The following is a 22,094-nucleotide window of genomic DNA, read 5'->3' as shown; positions in this document are numbered from 1 at the left end:
CCAGAGCAAGATAAAAATAAAATGAAACAAGTAGATAGGGGCTACTTGAGTAAGTTCAAAATTAGTGGTAACAAAATAAAAGGCACACAAGAATTGCTATTATGGATCACGTGACTTTTTTCCTGAGAAATTTACTAATAGTGAGAATATAAAAACAATACGGATGATCTACTCTTTAAAAAAGTATCTACTTTTCAAAACTTAAAAGTGCTTTCTCTCCTCCATTACTGCCTTCCTTTTTTAAGTTCTTGATAAACAACAATATGATTAATCTATATTATTAATTTTCTTTTCTCTTAATTTACAAGTCTGCCAGTTTTAACTTTGGCAAATGAAATAAAATCCAGGGTAAATATAAAATGTCTTTTTTTATAAATTACCTTCTATACTCTATGATGATCTGTGTGTGTGTGTGTGTGTGTGTGTGTGTGTGTGTGTGTTTATACTGATATAAGTAAAGCAAAAAGACTAAGTCTAAATTATGTTAAAACAAAATAACTCATGATGGAAAATGTCCAAGACAGAAACAAAACATATGCATGTGTTTGTTGATTAAAAACAGTATCACATATAAAGAAATTTTAGAAGTGATACTACAGAATCAATAAAATATAAAATTCTCTGGGTGTAACACTGAGTATCAATGTCTTTAATCAAACATCTGGAACCTGCCATGACATTCTGATATCTCTTAACAAGTGGTAGATGAGTTCCTTAAACTAACTTAATATTATTAATAAAAATAAAATCTTTGCCATAGCCAGTTTGGCTCAGTGGATAGAGCATCGGCCTGCGGACTCAAGGGTCCCAGATTCAATTCCGGTCAAGGGCATGTACCTCGGTGGCGGGCACACACCCAGTAGGGAGTGTGCAGGAGGCGGCTGATCGATGTTTCTCTCTCATCGATGTTTCTAACTCTCTATCCCTCTCCCTTCCTCCCTGTAAAAAATCAATAAAACATATATTTTTAAAAAAATAAAATAAAATCTTTGCAAAATTAGCCATGGTAATCAAATACTTTGATATTTTACCACGCTATTAAAATGAGTGAAATGTGCACATGCTCTAAAAATAATTTAATGTGTTTAAGATTTATAAATTATTTTTTTAGGTCTTTGTATACTTGCTATCATTTTTTAATTTCACTGATCTTTATCTAAGTAACCATCCCTAATTCTGATAATGTAAGAAATAAAAACACAAAGTCAAATACTGACCCTGTTTCCATCTAAAGAGGTGAGGATGTATTATGTTTTGGAAGACAGCAAGATTAGGAATATACTGTCTTATGTCTTAGCTCTAAATATTTTTATAATCCATTTGTTACTGCCCTAAGAGGAAGTTTATGAAAATAGGTAAAATAATGTTCCTTCTTCGTTTCAGTTCTTCCTCCTACCAAATACAAAACATGTTCCACACAGGAAGAACTCAATAAACAGCATTTGCTGGATGAAATAACAAATGACTTCAGGAATAAATCAAGTCAAGGAGTGGCTAAATGGTATCAGTTGCATGTTCTAAGTGTTATTCAGGTCTGGCTTTCTCCATTCTAAAGTGTCTTCACAGAATTTCAAAGTTTCTCCATGTGGCCTCATTTAAACCAACATTGCTGTTATCCCAGGAGAATAAAAGTAAATTTCATGGCTAGAATAACCACTTATTCCTCAGGGAATTAGAGTGTTATAATATTTAACCTTCATCCTCTCTGATTTCCAGTTTCATCTCCCTAAGTTCAAAACTAGTCATCTTTGTCTTTTTATATCCTTATTTCCCTAATCCAAATGATTAATTATTTCTCTTTTGAAATAAAATGTTTTACCATTCTCCCATACATTCCCAAAGTCCAGTCTCAAAATACCAAGAGCAGTAAAGAGTTAGGTAATAGCAGTGAGAATGAAAAAAGTTTCGTGGCTGTATAAACACAAGAAAATTTCTTCTCTCTAGTCCATATATCATTAGATCAGTGGTATCTACAGTCAATGATATTCTATCTCAAATGTCATAAAATGGTTCTTCCAAATTTTATTCATTTAATAAATAACATATAAGTACTGTCAAATACCAAGAACCTTTAAAATTCAAAAACATAGTATATTCAAATCACAATACAATCTTTCAATTGTATGTTTACTGATTAGGAACAAACCCTCTCTGCACTGAAGTTGTCAATGGATGATAAATTTTAGAGAAGGCTGCCCCCGAAGGAACCATGAGTGGGCTGATAGAGGCTTTTTTACTAATTTGTGGACCCAATGCCAAAATATGTAGTCAATGCAGCTAAAAAAATAAAGCTAAGTAAGATGTCTGGCACCAGAGACAAAAAGCATATGTGGAATGCCTTTATCTTCCACATTCTCAATAGGCTGTCTGGCATCAAACAGACCAAACCAAAGTGTAAATAGTGGGTGTACATTTATGAACATCTTTTAAAACCATTTCCTTTTTACGCAGATGCATTGCTTAAGTTATGAAAAGCTTGAACTTTAGGCACCATACTACGTACATCTAGAAACATTCTAAAACTAAAAATTAAAATAGATTTTCATCACTAAGTTAAGGAGCATCAAAAATGCTATATCAGTCATGAGGATGAATGAATCTAATTTATGCATTTATTACTGACTTAATGTGCCTAAGTTTCCTCAGGTAAAAAACTGAGAAAATAATACAAACCCTGTAGAGCTGTTAGGAGCTTTACCCAGGTCAATGAATAGGAAGCAATGAGCTTGATATGTATGTAATATGGGTCCAACAAAATGCAGCCATTGTTTTCAGATTTAAATTAAAAGCAAAAATTAGGGAAGACATTAAAAACTAGTTATTTCTTTCCAGTGTGGTTCAGTTGGTTGGAGTGTCATCCCATACATGTGCACGGAAAGGTTACTAGTTCGATTCCCGGTCACGGCAAGATACCTAGGTTGCAGGTTTGATACCTGGACTGGAGGCAACTGATCTATGTTTTGCTCATACATCAATGTTTCTCTCAATCTCTCTTACTTCCTTTCCCCTCTCTCTAAAATCAGTAAGGTGAGGCTAAAAAAACAAAACACCCCAACTGGTTATTTCTGTATACATATAATAAAAGTTTTCCAAACTTTACTAATGTTTATTCTTTGGTGATAAAGCAAGCTTCATGTTATATGCTTAATAAGGCCATATGGAATATTAATATTAAATATCTAATTCTTAGATATATTTTAAAAATTCTGTTAAGTATGTCCCCACTGACAAGGCTGTCTACGTCTGAGCTTACAATCAATAACTATGTTTTTAATGGTAGTAACTTCATTGAACTGACCACATAAGTGATCCATCAAATTTCTCTTCTCATATTTCTCATTTTGGTGAATTTAAGATCCACAGTGACACCACACACTCACCATGCTTAAATATAAATAGCCATTTCTGCCAATGCTGAGTTCATTCTCACCGAAAATGGCCTGCCTATAGACACTGCTAAGGAGGGCAAAGCCAGTCCTGGAGGTCCTACCAGCACCCCAACACAACTGATTGAAAAACACATGGTTCTTCAAGTCAAGGGCAGGCAGTTCATGACCATAAAAGCAACTTATGATGTGACTTCATACAAAGAGAGGAGCAAGACCCTTGAGTTTCTTTATCTAGAAGCTAAATTGGGAAACATGGGGCAATTCTAGATTTAGGGCAGGAGATGAAGTTGACAGAATAGAACAAGACTGGGTGAAATACCTGGAAGTCAAGCCAGGCAGTATGATTGCTCCTAGATCCCTCGGAGAGTCCAGTTTATTTTATTCCTAAACATCCATTACACGCCATTCCTTACCACCAACCAACTTGAAAAATCCTTTTTTCATCAGCAGTGAATCCCATCTATTCTACTTCTGAATCCCACCTCTGAAATCTCATCCATTCATTCCTTTCCATGTAATCTCACTGCAGTTACTTCCAATCTCATTCTTTCTCACCTAGATTACTTCAATAGTCTTTACTGAAGAGAAAGGGTAGAGGCAAACCACAGGATGAGTCCAGCTCACAGGTATATTTCATTTGCCCCATCAGTATTTGAATTTATATTTTGAAATAGTTGTCAACATTTCAAAATATGGAGACATAACATTTAAAGTAAATTTCTGACTTCGGTTGAGGGGGAAAAAATAAGATCAACTGACAAGGTACTCACATTGGCAAAGTACAAAAATATTGACAAATTAATCATCTGAAGCTGAGCAGCATTGTCCACTGTAGACAGGCATGCATTTTCAATTTTGTTTCATTTATTTATACTTTCTTCATTTTTTTGTTAATCACTCAGCCCCTTAGGAACTTGTTCAACATGCTCTCTGCTTTCAGCAGTAGACCCCATCCAATCTAAATAAGTAACTCTAGAATAGAAATCTATAACCATCTTTGAAACTATTCAATGAGTATTCAATGATTATCACCACATGATAAAATCCTAACTCTTTCACATGATCTGGCCCATATTCTTTAACCTGTGCTATTTCTTGTCCCCCTTTGCCTTGCAAACACACTGAACCACTTGCAATTCACATTTTGAGTGACAATGATTTTGCACACTCTAGCCCCTCTCCTGGTATGCTTCGTTCTTCTTTAGCTGGCCAGTTCCTCTCCATTCAGGTATCTCTATCAGAAAGCCTTCTTTCACACACCCAGTTTTAGCTGGGGGTGCCACTCATACAGCTCTCTCCTCATCCCTTGTAGGTGTCATAAGGTATGGCAATTATTGTACAGTTCATTAAAGGCAAGAACCCATGCCTAGCATATACTGGCATATTGGATATGTTCAACAATTACTGATGATTAAATAATTAAGCATCTTTATTTTCAAAGCATCAACAGTTCTAAAGAGTAGGCACTTCCGCAGTTTTATAATATATAAAAATGCAGACTCAAGTTAAATAATTCACACAAGTTCACATAGCTGGTAAATTTAAGAGTCAGAATTTAAACCAAAGGACTTTAGACTACAACTTGTGGCCCTTGAATATATTTCTTTCCTCACTTTCCATGGGAAATTCTGGTATAAATGTAATTTCACTACAAGCTATGTCAGTGAAAGGAAACAGAGACCAAATCAATACAAAAGACAATAATGTCTAATCCTAAATCAAAGCTGACAGGATAAATCCTGTGAAATGTTGGCAGTTATCACTGAAATGTGACCAGCTGTCGAAATACCATGACAACTTTCACAGTCCTGGGCAACTAGTAAAATCTAGCTCTTCATTCTTACCACAATAGAAAAAAAAAAATAACTACAAAAAAAAAAAAAAAAAAGCAATCCACAATAGAAAATGTATTGAGAAAATTCAATGCCCATATGATAGGCAAAAGATAGATCATAAACTCTTTAAGAAAAATATTTGACAGTCAAGAAAACATAATTAACAGAACTAATCAAATAATAATTTTCATTCAAGTTATTACATTTCAAAAAAAATGACACTAGCATAAATGCTTCAAGCACAAATTAATTTGAGCAGTACTTAGCAACAGCTTGGGATATAAATTCATACAGCATAAAAAGTACTAAATTTTGTTTTCAAACATCACGGTACTATATTACCAAGTATTTCTTGAAAAAATGACAGAAAAATACAATTATATTACGTAGTAGTAAATCTCATTAAGTCAAATAGCCTAAAGAAACAAAAAATTCATCTTTAATATTCTTTTAACACTTAATTAACTTTCATTTTTACAATCTTTGAAAACTTCACTGCTGATCCACATAGGTTGCATATCAAAGTTTTCTAAGAGATTCAAACATAAAGCCTAATTAAATGTTCTTGCTTTCTTAAAAACACCAACCATCACTTTTTTGCCCTCACCAGTATTTCAGGGCCAACAAAATATTGACAAGTATTGTTTCAGTACATTTGGGAGTAAAACCCTTGGGAGCAATAATCTTTTTTACACAGATAGATATAAATGTTTTCAGTGATCTGTATGGCATCTTCCTGACACATAAACACCTGCAAGTGTTGCACTGTCCTGCTAGGCATTCCTAAAAACACCTGGCCAAGCTGTTTACCAAAAAACAAACAAAAACAAAAAACCTAGACAATGGATGGGATGAGGGATAATTAACAAATAAAACTATTCCTGCCACTCTAACGACATTGGAGCAGAACCACGCTCCAAGCCAGCACCTGGTGAAGGGAACTGCTAGATGTGATAATTCCAATTTACACATTCAGCACAACATTCTGTCTGCCTGTCAATTTGAAACAGTTTCCTATTCAGTGATAACAGATACCCCAAAAGAATGCAGTGTCGAAATGCTGACATGAATTTTTTATGCACCAACTAGACTTTCTCTCCTCTGGACCAGCTGCATCTGCCTTCTTCCTCTTGAAATGGACTGACAGTTGGGTACTATTTTCAACTACACCAACAACAAAAAAATCAAAATTCACAGGGAAAATTTAAAGTATCAGACCCTCCTCATGGAGAATACCAATAAAAAAAAGTACAACTAAGAAAAAATATTGAAGTTGTAAAAAAATTCACAGAAGATGATTTGACTTTGGGTGGTAGATACACAATACAATATACAGATCATGTATCATAGAAATGTACACTTGAAACCTATATAATCTTCTTCACCAATGTCACCCCAATAAATTAAATTTAAAAATACATAAATAAAAATTCAGTTATTTGATCTTAATTTATACAGTGAGGTTCTTAGCTGCCAAAACCATAAAAGCACGTATTTCTATTAAATGTAGAATTTACTAGTTTGTTTGTTTTTTTCTACATTGAAAGAGAGCAAAAGCTAAAGCAAGAAAGAGAGGGACAGACACACGGACTTTAACCTAAAGCTCTGCAGGTTCATTATCCAGTACTTTCATATGATCACATTTTGAAAAACTACTATAAAAAAGCAGTTAAGTCTCATGTTATATTCAGGAAATTACAATTTTTTCTTCTATTTTATTTTCTTATTCCCTTCATATTTAAATGACAAATACTGTATTTTCCGGCGTATAAGACGACTGGGCGTATAGAAGGTTTTCCTGGGTTAAAAAGTCGTCTTATATGCCGGAAAATACGGTATGTTAACCATACTTATAAAGTATTATGGTTTGTTTTTCCCCACACATAAACAAGATTATATTCATAAATATCTCTTCCTGTAATAAACTACACCCTCTCCTTCCAGAGAGTGAACTGAATGATGATTCATTTGTTCTAATAGCACAGCCGTGGCACAACCATTTCTGGAACTCTCCTCTTATGAAATAGCAACACATTCTTTTCAATTTTTCTCAGGGATGCCAAACTTTCATTTCAAGAATGGGATGGATTGGCTTGCTAAAATAAATATACATCATTCAGGAATGAAGCTGATGAAATAATTCTTCAATCTGAGACATCATTATTGCTATAAAACCTGGTGATGAACTGTTAAGATGTGCGGTTCAGAAACTAGCACTTTTGAAACCTCAAATCAATGCTCAGCATATCAAGAAAAACTTAAATATATTATTTTTAACTCATCATTCTAAGTCAAATGCATTCGCCTTAAAAACTAATGAATATGGGTTTCCCCCAAGTATCTCAAAGTAGAACATTCCTATGAAACTTTTCGAAAGCCAAAGTAATGTAAAGCAAAGAAGCACAATTTTCATTTATGCAGAACGTTTTTTAATGTTCCCAGGTCCAGCACTCAATGCACACACAATGTCTTTATTTTGTTCACCGTGATCAAAATGTTTAATTACACCCAGTTTTACATTCAGCGTAAAACTCTTGCAAGCTTCCTTAAGTCTTTTCTGATAGCTTAGGACACATCTTGCTAAAAGACGCACAAAATAAATCAAGGTAACATACAGATGCTCACAGACATAGTTAAAAGCTTCGGTGATTTGATGTTGAGTTTAGTTCCCAGGAAGGAGCTTGTCGAGGCCACTCTCGCTGCTGTGGGTATAAGCTTCCTCTATAATGGCTTGCTGCAAAACAAACGCTGAATGCTTTTTTTTTTTTTGCTTTTCACCTTTTTTTTTATAAAGTGAAAATCTCTTTGGATTCCTTTGAGTTAGTGAAAACAAGTACTAGGATAGGTCTTTCATAAAAGCTGTGATATAACGAGAACTTTCAAATAGCAGGGGGTTCTTGCATAAAATTTTTTTCTCTAGTTTAATCTACCTCAATTTTTACTACATACAGAATTTTTTTCCAAAAGAGACAGACTGTATATAAAATGAGTATTCATTTTCAAGTGTTATTTAAATGAAAATAAGAAATTCTCACTTCCGATATATAGATATACACATACCAGTAAATGCATATACATAAACAAATACATATATACTCACATATGTACCTAAATATACACGTATATATGCACACACACATATATAATTAAAAGACATATTATGAAGATTCCTCAGCAAAGCCATCAATTTCATTATCAGCTCTAAACATCTTAATATTAGTAACAGTCATTAAAACTATATTAACCAAAACAGTAATATATTTTCAAATGTAACATATATCTAATATTAAATACCATTATAATAAAACACCGTTATCTATTAGAAGGATATAATTTCCTCCTTCTTATATCTAAGCTTCAATGAAAATCATTTAAGAACTGGGGCTGCAGTCAGTAATTAGGGTTTGATTTTAAGTCTTAAAAGTATCCTCAGCTGTTAATCCCAAAGACTTCATTCCTGCAAAACTGTATATTGAACATACAGAGACACTTGTTTGTTTTCTATATTCACAAATTCACCACATTATTTTTAGGTGATCATTAATGAAACTGCTGCACCATCAATGAAGTATGTATTTAAAATGTTGTTTTGGTACTAACGTTCCTTGAATGCACTTATCAATTAACTAGAGGCCTGGTGCACGAAATTCATGCACGGGAGGGGGGGAGGGGGGTGTCCCTCAGCCCAGCCTGCACCCTCTCCAATCTGGGACATCCCTCTCACAATCCAGGACTGCTGGCTCCCAACTGCTTGCCTGCCTGCCTTCCTGATTGCCCCTAACCGCTTCTGCCTGCCAGCCTGATCACCCCCTAACCACTCCCCTGCCAGCCTGATTGATGCCTAACTGCTCCCCTGCCAGCCTGATTACCCCTAACTGCCCTTCCCTGCCAGCCTCATCGCCCCTAACTGCCCTCCCCTGCAGGCCTGGCCCCCCCGCCAACTGCTCTCCCCTGCAGGCCTGGGTCTCCCCCAACTGCCCTTCCCTGCAGGCCCGGTCACCCCCAACTTCCCTCCTATGTCGGCCTGGTCACCCCTAACTGCCCTCCCCTGCAGGCTTGATCGCCCCCAATTGCCCTCCCTTGCAGGCCTGGTCCCTCCCAACTGCCCTCCCCTGCTGGCCTGATCGCCCCCAACTGCCCTCCCTTGCAAGCCTGGTCCCTCCCAACTGCCCTCCCCTGCTGGCCTGATCTCCCACAATTGCCCTCCTCTGGCCATCTTGTGGCAGCCATCTTTGTGTCCACATGGGGGCAGCCATCTTGTGTGTTGGAGTGACAGTCAATTTGCCTATTACTCTTTTATTAGATAGGATTATTAAAACCCAGTGACCCTAATGCTGTAATGACCAAAGACAGGTCACCAGGCAGGGCTGTGTGCACAGCAAGGAATGCAGGTTGGCAGGGACTTGACTCTGGGTCCCGTGGTGTGTCGGGGTCTGGGGTCCAGATTCTCGCGCGATTTCGCACACTGGGTCACTAGTAAATATATAAAGACAATGACTAACATAAAACAGGTGTTCAAAAACTTAGGAAGGGTAAAGGGGGAGAAGAGAAAGGGTGAAGAGGTCTGGGACGACACAAAGGAGTGCTGAGAAGATAAGACAACAGAGCTACTGGCTCTTAACTTCATTCACTGGACTAGACTAATATTATTATTTTTTAAATATATATTGATTTTTTACAGAGAGGAAGAGAGAGGGATAGAGAGTTAGAAACATCGATGAGAGAGAAACATCTATCAGCTGCCTCTTGCACACCCCCTACTGGGGATGTGCCCACAACCAAGGTACATGCCCTTCACCGGAATCGAACCTGGGACCCTTGAGTCCACAGGCCAACGCTCTATCCACTGAGCCAAACCGGTTTCGGCAAGGACTAGACTAATATTAAACAGCTATGATACTCCAGTGGAATGTTATGGCTAAGTCTCAAAATGATCCATTGATGCCAACAAATGCTTTCTTTCTTTTTTTTAATATTTTGCTCCAATACATAGACTAGTAAGGAATCAAAGTAGGATTTATCACTAACAATCATAACGTAGGTTTCAGTCTGGTAAAGGTGTTCGCAATTACTGGGGAGAAAGAATATTTAGGAAAAGGCAGTTAAATATCGCATTGTCTACCAACTGTAGCACAATATCAACCACATCGTGTGTCCTTGTACTTCTTGTATTTCAAATATTTAAATGAATCCCTGATTTGTGCTCAATTGAAATGCATTCCAAAATACAAAAGAGGTGCTAGTCATTCAAGTTATTTGTATTTCTCCTCTAAACCTAGGTATCTGAAGATGTCAAACTATATATCAAGGATTGTATGAAGTGATTAAACATGATTTAGGAAGGTCTGCACTGTGACAAATATCTTCACTATTTTACTACTTTACTAAAACATGGAATCCTAAGATACATTTTATATATGTGTGTGTATACATACATACATGTATTATCAGTATGACACTAAAGGCAATCTTCCCCAAAACCAAAATATTACTTAAAATTAAACTTATTTTAATTTTTTAACCAAATTACTAAAAACATTTTTGTTTGGACCTTGTCAGAAGGGTTTCAATTTTACATCATTACGTTTTAACTTGCCTAATCAGTTGAACAAAAGTACTTTATGTAAAATTATTCTTTTAGTTGCCTTAGCTACAAATCCCTGCAGGATACTATAATTGAAATCTACTCACGTAAGTTAGGAATAATTAGGGCCCCAAATTAAGCCAAACACAAAGTTAACTCAAATAGTCAGCTGCTGTCATTTAAATGGTTATAGAGTTTTATTGTTGCTTAACATTTCTGAATGTTTTCAACTGTACTTTGTTCTTCTCATCTGTATTTAGTACGTTAGTACAAATAGAAAGGGATAAAGCAGCAAAGATTCATCAGCCTTTAGATTGGAGTCATACCTATATCCAGTTTTTGTCACTAAAGGTTTTCCACTCAATCTCTGCTGTCAATTAACAGCACAGTTAAAAGAATGGAATGACAGATCTCAAAGGCAAGCTTTCTGGTAAATAAAGCAGGATCCCAGAATCTATAGTGAGTGCCATTAATGCAGCAAAAGTAAGAGCTTTTAAAAGCTAACAGGGATAGCCTCTATTTGCTTAAACTCTAAAACAACGCAAAGGATTAAAGGAGCTTCCTGTTGTAAGCAAACAAAAGGGAAAAGGTACTGTCTAAAACCCCATACCTGAAGGAGGGGATATAAAAGCATGCCTTTAACTATTATTTCAATGATAAATGCTCAGTGTAAAACTGATAAACTACATTGAGCAAAAATCAAAACTACTGTTGTAATATTTCAGTTTTTCAATGTTCTGATAATCATTCTGAAGCAGTTTGCACTTTCAAAGAGAAATTTTGATTTTTTTAAAAATATTTGCTGATGATTATACAATTCCTGAATGTTATTTGAAAATTACAGAGTTAGTAACATTGGTACTATGTTTTATATATTTCAAAATAAAGTCAGTCTAATGTACTTTTAATCTGAATGTAATGATATTAAAAACTTTGAAATAAAAGATCTTTTTCAATTGTCACCCTTAAGTGAAACAACGTTAAGCAATATATTTTAAACTATATCTTTAATATTCTTGGGTGAAGCCTGATGAGGTAGGAAAATACACCAATGACCTACCTGAGGGTAAAGATTCGGTTCTACAGAAAGAAAAATCGAGTGGCAGTGAGCAGAGCTGGACACAAAGGGACCACTTTGCAGGCCTTCATTTCTCAACCTGTAAATTGAAAACTTCTACATGGCTAACTAATGTCCAAGTTGTGATTCTCACTCTAAAATTCCTCAGTTCTACCAATAAATACAAACAAAAGGTATGTTTACCTCTAAGATACCCATATAGAATGCGCTTTGTTTAAAATTTCCTTCTTACTTTTTATTTGGCTTTAAAAGCTGAATAATCTAATGAACTTCATGAAGAAATAAACGTGATTTGTATTATCATAAAACTAAAATAAATCATATCAGTAACCTATCTTTATCTCTGATAGGAAAAGTAAAAGGAGATAATATCTACTACTTAAAATAAATAAAATCTTTGATTACATATGGATCTACAAAGCAGAAAAATCACTAGATGACCTTAAGCGGATAAAGTATCTTTAAGCTCTTTTAGATAACCAGTTTACATTCCCATCCTATACTCCTTTATGGTGCTATCCTGTCAGGGCACTAATACTCGAGTGAAAATGATAAAAATTCTTAGTTTTAAAAATATATTGACTTTGAAAAATTAGTAAAATACAAACTTCCTACATGGGTTAAGACAAACATAACATACACTTTACACTACTTGATTTTATAATTTTACTTCAAGAATTAAGCACATTGGTAGTAAAATGCTATTAAAAGTAGTGTTTCCATGCATCACAGACTAAAAGTAGGACAGATCAATGGGGACTAGAGGGAAATATTAGGGAGAAGGGGTCAGGCTGCATTTACTCAGGGATTTTTCAAAACAAACCATCAGATGAAAGGTCACTAGAAAGCACATAAATCAGGATTAAAGGTATAACGAAATATAAAAATGTCATATGGTAGCTTAGTTCCTTATTAACACAAAACAAATTAGAAAAGTGAAAGATGTTATTTCTACATTTCAACTGTGTTAAGGTTAGAAACAAACCTTGATTTGCAAAGGTAGGAACCACTGTCACCCAAAATCTAATTTTCTAGACTAAACATTTTAATAGTCAAGACTCCTTGATACAGATGTCCTCTCACCGCCCAGCAGCCTCAGCATCGCCTGGGAGCTTATTAGAAATGCAGGCTCTCGAAGCCCATCCCAGATCATGGAATCAGAATCTACATTTTAACAAGATTCCCAGTGCATTATACGTGCATTAAATTTTAAGGAGCACTGTTCTAGATAAATAAGATTAAAGACATCCATCGTGACCTCCCTTAAATTTCTTCTCCTGTGCACATCTCTTCCTGAATCTCCTTCTCCCAATATCCTAATATCCACTCTCCTTTCCTCAATGAGACTTCCTCTCCTTGCACTGGTTACTGTTTATTTTCTTTCTGCCTGGAAACAAATTCAGGTATCTGACAGATCTACTACAAACAATCAAAAAACAAAACTAATCAAGGTACGTTCCTTAAACAAAGGAACATACTTAACCTATACCACCTGTCTCCTTCACTTTATTTGCCAACTTTTTAATCACCTGCCACCATCACCTTATATCACAGCGTTCTGCCGTATAAAAGTGGGTCTCTTAAAATCCGACAGCTCTCTCCCCACTACCACCAGCAAGGCCCCCTGTTCATCCTCTCTATTGTGTTTGGCTAAAGTTTACGAAGTCCCTCACTCTTAGTAACACATTGCCTCTAATCAGGACCTGAATTTAATTTTAGGCATATCTACCACCTGATTTCAATTTACAACAGAGAAAAGGATGAAGCAGGAAAGTAAAGGGGAGAGAGAACTAATGATTAACACACACAAACACCAATTAGATACAAAGAGATAAAAACAATAGTAAAAAGACTCTTTTTCAGATAAACTCATATGCAAAACAAAAATTTGCTTTATCTGAATCCCTCTATTTTTTCCCAGGAAATTACCACCCCCTTTTTACAATCAGACACCCTTTTTCACATAGGAAGTGCCAATTCTTTTAAAAATTTTAAATCAATGCTGGTAAAGTGTATAGGCTGATACTTTTACACACTGGTAATCAAAATAAACATTGGTATAACCCTTCAGAAAAACCAGTTTGGAATCTATCCATGTGCCTGATATAATTAATCAGAATTCCAGAATTCTAGTCTCAGGAAATAACCAGATATAAAGGAAAAATTTATAACATATTTCTTTTGCATATACTTGAATGAGATTAAGTTAAAATGGCCAATGATTAGAGAGAGAAGAGTAAATTATGTTTGACGTATACATAATAAACTGCAATGCAACTGTTAACATCCATTATCTAAATATATAATTACATAATAATACAAGTTATGAGACCATGAAGTGAAATAAAAATATAAAAGTATAGAGGTGGGGATGAAAAACCTAATTTTGTTTTATAAATCATAATTGTATTTTATCCATAACATCAAGAATGTGTGTTAGAAACAAAAAGGAAAATGTGTCGTGGTTATATCAAGGTCCTAGACTTATGAACAATTTTAAATTCCTACCTTAATTTTTTTTTCCATAGCTTTTCTCGTGAGAATGTATTACATTCAAACTCAAAGAGGGAGGCAACATGAACTTTTAAGAAAAATAAGCCTTCAAAGCAAGAATAATAGCAAACATAAAAGTCAAACTCAGTCGAGTACCATGCTGCTAGGGAGGGATTATAAATGTTTTTGCTTCCTAAAGTTCTGATAGGGAATTCCCTTCCCAGCCTTACATTTTAGCCAAGAAATCCCAGGGCTGGGGCTAGGTATTCTCCTGGAATCACTTCTGTCAAGTTGACAAAAGGAGTTCAAGAATAGGGTTGAAAGATGTCAGGAGATATTCACTAATCCACACTGATGTCTAATACATGCAGACTGCACGGCTGTCATATGTCATTCTCTGTCATGCAGGAGGTGAAAAGAAAATAAAGAGTACCACAGGGTACCAAGCATATGTTTCAGTAAGGCACTCCCTCAGTAATGTGGCAGATAAATCAGTTCTTCAAGACATACCAGTTCAGCATTAATACTCAGATGTGCACAAGCCTTTGTATTATCTTATTCCCTAACACTGAAACCTAAACAGATAGTAGATTAAAAAAAAAATGTGTATGAATTCGAAACATTAAGCAAAAGATTAATCAAAACTGAAAGTACTCAGTGAGTAACACAACTACCGTTAAGCAAAATTAAGAAGCTTTACATGCTTCCTGTGCTTTTAATTAAGCTACCTGTATTACACTATTGATTCTTTCAAAATAAAGCAATGACTGTGATAAGTGCTTAATATTGACATCAAATCAATATTTCAAAAATTTCATCTTGTAAGGACAAGTTTATAACCTCTTTACTCTTAGCAAATATTTTTCATAGTTAACAGATTTATTTGTTAAACATTTGATATAGTCTTTTCTGTCAGAAAATAAAGGTTTGCAAAAATTTACAGTCAAGCAATACAGTGTTATTGAGGTCTATTGTGTGTGACACACTGATTTATAACACTTTACCACCAGTCACAGGCCTACTGGTGAATCAACAGAGATTGTGGATAAACAAACCTTCCCTAACACTGGAAAAGAAGCAAGAAGATGAACTAGAATAAAAAGTGGGAGGAAAAATGTAAAGAAAAAAAAAAATTAGGCACTGGAACTTAACCTTCATATAAAATACAGCATATTTTGACAATGAATGTCAAATAAGACATCCAAAGTATATTCCAAATTAATTTTAAAAAAGAACACCAGTGTATCCTATTTAGTCTTATTTTATTTTTTTTCCAACTTGAGCTACATTCAGAACAAATATGCCTTGCTTTTGAATCCTGGTATTAGTACTACAAGGCATCTGGTGTTTACAATATAAACAACATCATATAATTTGTAAATGGCATTAATATTTATTTTTAAAACTGAATTACATCATAACCTATGCAGAAGAAAGCTGCTGCAATCAAATTACATTACACTCATTTAATACAATAAGGAATATTTAAAGTGGCCTAAGAGCAATACAGTTAGTTACTCTCTTAAGGAGTAAAATCACACTGATCTGCACTAAAAATATAAAGAAAATCATTTTTTAAAAATACATTGCTTAACCCAAAGTTAATTTACATAATTTGTGAATTTAAAATATAAGGTTACATTTGCTATGCAGCGAACATGGATATGCTGTACAATTTCTATTAATTTAATGGGAGTTGTGACTCCCATTAAGTTTAATAGGAGTCATACTGCCAAATCCCCATGCACCTTGCTGAAAATTTACCTCCTAGCTTTCAACTAATCAAATATACTGAAATGAACAAAAATAGTCAATTTTGCTAGACTGGGAAATCTAAAGTCCCTACAGTAAGTTAATTCAGCATTATCATAGCAATAGCCATGTAGTTATTCCCAACAAGAAAAAGAACAAGGTTACCACAATGAAAAGAGACAAACTGAAGCAAGGGTTTAGGAGTTCTGACAATGTCACATTTACCCTTAACAGAAAATATGTTCCGCTTCTTCCAATCTGGAGACAGTTTTTCTATGTTATTTTTTTTTCTTTCTTAGTACACTGTCAAAACAGAGTGACAAAATAATTCCTTTTTGAAGCCTAAAATTATACCCAAGGAACTTCAACAGAGGAATAAAGAGCTATATGAAAAGGTATAGATAGTAACTCCCAGTAAATAACTGGTTGCGACTTCTGAATCACAATGAATTAAGCCATAATTTTTTTTCTAGAACTCTTTTTAAAAAGTTACTTTATATCCACACCTCTGCACCCCTAACACCTCACCCCATCCACCCACACTCATTTAATACTATTTAATACTATCGTGCTTCTTAAGTGTGATGCCGAGCAACCCGTGTCATCCCGGACGTTTTTCAGAAATGTAAATCCTTGGGCTCTACCCCACACCTTCCCGGTGATTCTGTGGCTCCTAAAGTTTGAAAACCACTGTAATAGTTTATTTCATATCTACACTTTTCTCTCCGCTTATTTTTGTTTCTCCACAACCATGCTCACCGTCTTTACCTAGCTTATTCAGCAACTTTGAGATTCAGGCTCAAGCATCATCACATCATTACTTCCTGATATACACCCCACCCAACTCAGCTACCCTTCACCTCTACCTCTGTGAGTATCATCGTCATGGCACTTTTCACCTTGTTACAACAAGTATTTATTGTCCCCTCTCGAATGATTAAGACTATTATCCTCTTTAAAGATTTATGCTATTTATGTGATGGATATAGAATGAGTGCTTAGTATAAGCCAGGCATTGTTCTAGAAACTTGGACACAACAGTGAACCAAAAAAATAAAATAAAAAGACCCCATGAAGCTGACATACTGTGTATGCCTGTGTGTGCAAATATAAATTTTATACATTTCATTATGCGTGTGTTAATAAAAGAATGAAAGAAAAAAGAAATGATCCTTCTTAAATTTAACCTTGGAGAACAATTCCTTCCACTAAATTATAGACCACTCTGAAGGAAGTATTTATATGCCAAAAAGGTTACGAATTCATACATAACACCTGGATCTACTTTTTTCCTGCCACACAACTAGTGAAAAGACTCCACAATCAAACATCCTTTTTTAGTAAGATACCATCTACACAAAAGTCATTGTAAAATGTGCTTAAGGAAATTAAAACTACATTAAAAACGGGAACGATACTATTTCTATGGCTATGCTCTAAAATTGTCTTGATGTATATTAAATAAATATGTACAACTGTATCTGGAATATCTGGCTTTTATACCTAGCATAATATTTTTCTTTGAAATGAGGATAAGCAGAAATGCAATTTGAGTTAATTAACTAAAATTCTGACTAAAGAAATCTAATTACATACACACTGCATAAAAATTCAACCTGAAATCCGTATTACTGACTTTGCTGAAGAACTGCTATTATTCGTAACTTGTCACTTGAGCAAGCCTTCATATGTCTGACTTATACTTTCCAGGGCTCCATTATATACCAAAATTTAATTCTCTAGGACACAAAAATTCAATTTACTTTCCTACTTACTGATACATGATTCCACAGTGGGTTACTATGCTTATAGAAATCACCCAAAAGAATCAAAACACACCAGTTTCTCCAGAAAACTAATTTTTGAAGGGCTTGAGGTTAGTTCTCTAGGAATAAAATCAATTCTAAGAAAAACTTACAAAATACTTTGAAGTCTGGTCTTTTATAACTAGTTTTTATTTGGAAATTCTAAACAGCATTTTAAAAAATACACCGGGAATAGAGACTTCAAGAATAAAAAAAAAACACAGTTCCTATTTTTCAAAAATAAGTAAATTTTAATGGGTCAGACTTTAATTGATTCTGAAATACTAATTGAAAGAGATAGCAAGAGGGAGACAACCTAATTCTAACAATTAAACCTTTATATATGTAATCAGCTTTTACCATAGTAAAAGTTATAAAAATGCTTAGTGATTTGCTCTTATAAGCACACAAAACATGACAGATTTATAATGTTCATCTGACAGAATAAGTTCTTCTTGCAAATGTGGAAATTTACTTCTCATCTGTATAAATGTAAAACAAACCCAAAATTGTGTTAAGCCTTGAAAATCACATGCTAAGGGAAAACACTACGGTAAACAGGAGAAAAGACAGCTCTGAAAAGGCAGGCATGGCTCATGACTGAATACAATACAAAGACATTTTTTGTTGTCCTTAAAAACTTGATTAGTTACTATTATACTTAAAAATCTAATGTCTACTTTGTATTGCAAAGACAGAAAACTGGCAAAACCAGGCTAAAATAAAAGGCAATCATGGGTCCCCCAGCAAGGACTTCCCTGCCTGGGCAGACCTGCACTGGCCTGCAAACACACTCAAGTTACTGTGTCTGCTTGGCCCCAATAGGTATTTGAGATTTCCACCCCTGCACACAAGACAATGAGCTCAAGAGCAGAAACTGTGCCTTGCCCATTTTTTTATTGAGCACCTGGCTTAATTTAGTCGTCAGTAAATGAGCAAGGAGAGAGGAAACCTTATCTGAGTTTATCTGTAAGGATCTACTAGTAAGTACTAATACGAAAGTGCTCACCTCTGTTAAGATTTGAAAAGGTAACCGATCCTGTAAGGGACCGGAAGATATTTCATGGTTGAAAGGTTAAATTTGTATCTTCTTTCCTGCGCTCTCACACCTAACTTTGATTGGTTTTCTCTATAGGTGATCACAGAGCATCATCTGCTTTCTGGCAATAAAGAACTGACATGCCATGTCAAACTTTTCTGAGACAAAACCATGTAGCTGGATCACTGCTCTAACAGTATACATAACTGTGTATACTCCCACAACTAGCAGTGTGCATTCTTTCTAGGTTCTTCTTACCCGTAGGAGGGAAATGCTTCAAAAGCAACACCCCGTGGCCTGATGTGCCAAAAATGAAATTTCTCTAAACAGCAGATATGAATCTTGACCTGAAAGGTGACACTAGAAATAAAACTGCAGTACCTCATGAAAAAGTCTCTGTTTGCTAGCCTCCTGCTGAGTTAAGCTACTGTGCCAGCAAAGTGGTCTCTATCTTGATTGGAATTTTTTTTCATTATGTGGACTAATGAGCCATTGGTCCACACCTGGAAATTTTCTTAAATGTATAAAATCATTCAACATAACAGCAGGAATTCAGTTAGTTTTTCCCGGGGCAGGGGGCGGGGCGGGGGGAGCAGATGCAAAATTATAGATTACCCACAAAATTTTTATAATCATCCAAGCCAGAGATTCTTATTATTAAACTCAGTTTCTGCTCACTGCTTACCATTACAGTACTATTTATTCAGACATATTACATTTTAATGTTAGATTTGATGCATCTTTCAATTTTGATGCAAGGAGCAGTATCTTCTAAAAATGAAATACTATCCCATTTATGGCTTTCATGTGTGACTTAAATCATGTGTTACTTACTTGAATTGCATTATTAAATTATATCAACATACTGAAAGTAGGAAACTTTGAGAGCTAGGAGAAGATAAAACAATTTTGGAACAAGCAATTCAAATAAAATTCTCTTGGCAAAATTAAAATGTTAACATTATGCAGGTTTATTACATAGACATTGTAATAATAAGCTTGCTGCTATCTATTAGTTGACAGTATGCCTCTTTTCCTCCACCTATTTTTTTATTAATAGGTATAAATGTGATCAGCCAATTTTAAAATTCTAAATATTTTCTTCAAGAATATTTAATTGGAAACAAAAATACCCATTATATTGTACATGAATTTCTCAGAGATTTTGTAATCTTCACAGCTTTTACACGATTAATACAACTATCACTATCAACGAACTATAAACTTCACACATCTTTGCTCCTTATTAACTTGTGACCTGCTCCGTAAAAGCACCTGGAAGGGTGTTGTTTTCACATGGGAAAAAAAAACATGTCTACAGAAAAAATGGACCAGGAAATCCATATAGTAATTAATAAATGATGGTTCCAATTATTTCATTAAACCTCAAAAGTGTATGTAATTCTTTAAAAACCGGATCTGTCACCAAAAAGATATAGGTAACATGAAAATAGCAGCACTATAAAAAAAGTTTTCCAGCACATATGGAAATTTTTATTTAATAGTTTTAGAACTATGACTGCACTCAAGGAGAAGACAAAAGATGAAGTGAAAGAGTTGCCACAAAATACCTTCAAATTTACTAGAATAAATTTAGTCAATAAATGTAAAACGTAAAAACAAAGCAAAGTGTTCATTTACTTATCTCAGGATTATTTAAAATTATTACATTTACAAATTTATGTAAAATAAAAATTCAGACTTCTAGCACTTTCTTAATATATAGCTCTGTAATGAAAATAATTCAACATTAAGAAAATCTTTTTAACATCTGTTTCTAAAATAATAAAATAGTACTCTTCTACATAAGTAAGCTTGCACAGTTTCAGTCTCCTAGATGTAAAAAATAAAATTCAAACTGCACTTACCTTCTGTATTCGGAAAGAATATGATTATAATGATAAACCACAGACTTCGCATTCTGCAACCAGAAGACACCATTATTGATCCCTTTAAATATTTTCTTTGTATTCCTTAATGAATCTAGTTAAAAATGTCCAGCTTCATTGAACCCAGCAGTCTGCATCATTGATCCTCATATCTGAAAAGCAAACAAATCCATCATTTACTCTACGGTCCTGGTACTTTACAAAAAATGTGAAAATAAAAATAACTATCCCTTCCTTCTTCCCTCCACCTCCTAATTATTAACAAAAAAAAAAAAGGTATAAACTTTGATTCTATACCCAGTATGGCAGCTGCGCCTACACGCTGAATCGCAGAGCCTCACATCTCAAAAATTATCAAAACCCAAAAAGCATTTATAGACAACCAGAACATATGAATCACAAAATAATAGTTATATAAATTCCTAATGATTAACTTTTCTTTGAAAAGCTTATTAGAAAGTCATTCTAGAACAATTCATCTGTCACTATGTCAAATATTAGTCTTTTTATTAAATTACAGTTGACTCTTGAACAACACAGTGTTTTAATGTGAGAGTCTACTTATCATCAGTACATACCTGTACTGTTTTTAGGGTTTTTTTTATTCACTGTTGGGAGCCCACAGATGCAAAGGGCCAACTCTATGCATTGATCAGGAGACTTGAGCATCTGTGGATTTTGGTATCCACGTGAGGTGGGGGTGAAGGGGATATCCTGGAACGAATCCCCACAGAATCAAGGGAGAATTTTAAGTTTTGTGGGAGTCAAAAATTATACACCAATTTTTCAACTGTGCAGGGCTGGTGCTGCAACCCCACATTATTCAAGGGTCACCTGTACTGGCTTTAATACATAACACCTCTAACAAGATTTTATAAAACACATATACTTCTTTGGTTTGTTTCTAGCAATGGTAGCAGCATCATTATCTACAACTTTATCGGGTTATCTTGCAAGACAGAGTAGAGATATAATGAAACGGCTTATTTTTCTGTACAAGAGTGCACAATTTTTAACATATGGTTGTACTTTATATAATAATGGCACTCCAAAAATATCTCATTTCCAAACACAACATATCAAATTATTTCTCTGATTATTATTCATACAGAGAGCCAATTAATAAAGTCTCAACTATTTCATTTGAAAGTTTAAGATTTTCAAATATTGGTTTTTCTTGCAGCAAGGTATAACTTAATAACATCAAACCTACATCTTGAGTACATAGGT

The 22,094-nt window shown here is 34.6% G+C and overlaps 1 protein-coding gene across 1 annotated transcript in view; it reads right to left on the bottom strand.

Moving 5' to 3' along the window:
• The window catches only part of ADGRL2 (adhesion G protein-coupled receptor L2), a 177,684-nt gene that overhangs the window by 123,114 nt on the left and 32,476 nt on the right, over positions 1-22,094 (bottom strand). The window contains exon 2 of the mRNA XM_054721170.1: positions 20,844-21,016. Within this exon, the coding sequence (XP_054577145.1) occupies positions 20,844-20,916 (73 nt within the window). The 5' untranslated portion in view covers positions 20,917-21,016. The remainder of the gene's footprint in view (positions 1-20,843; positions 21,017-22,094) is intronic.

Source organism: Eptesicus fuscus, chromosome 9, assembly GCF_027574615.1.
Source record: "Eptesicus fuscus isolate TK198812 chromosome 9, DD_ASM_mEF_20220401, whole genome shotgun sequence".
NCBI lineage: Eukaryota > Metazoa > Chordata > Mammalia > Chiroptera > Vespertilionidae > Eptesicus > Eptesicus fuscus.
The sequence above is the reverse complement of the archived record's forward strand: the minus strand, read 5'-3'. Positions and strand labels throughout refer to the sequence as shown.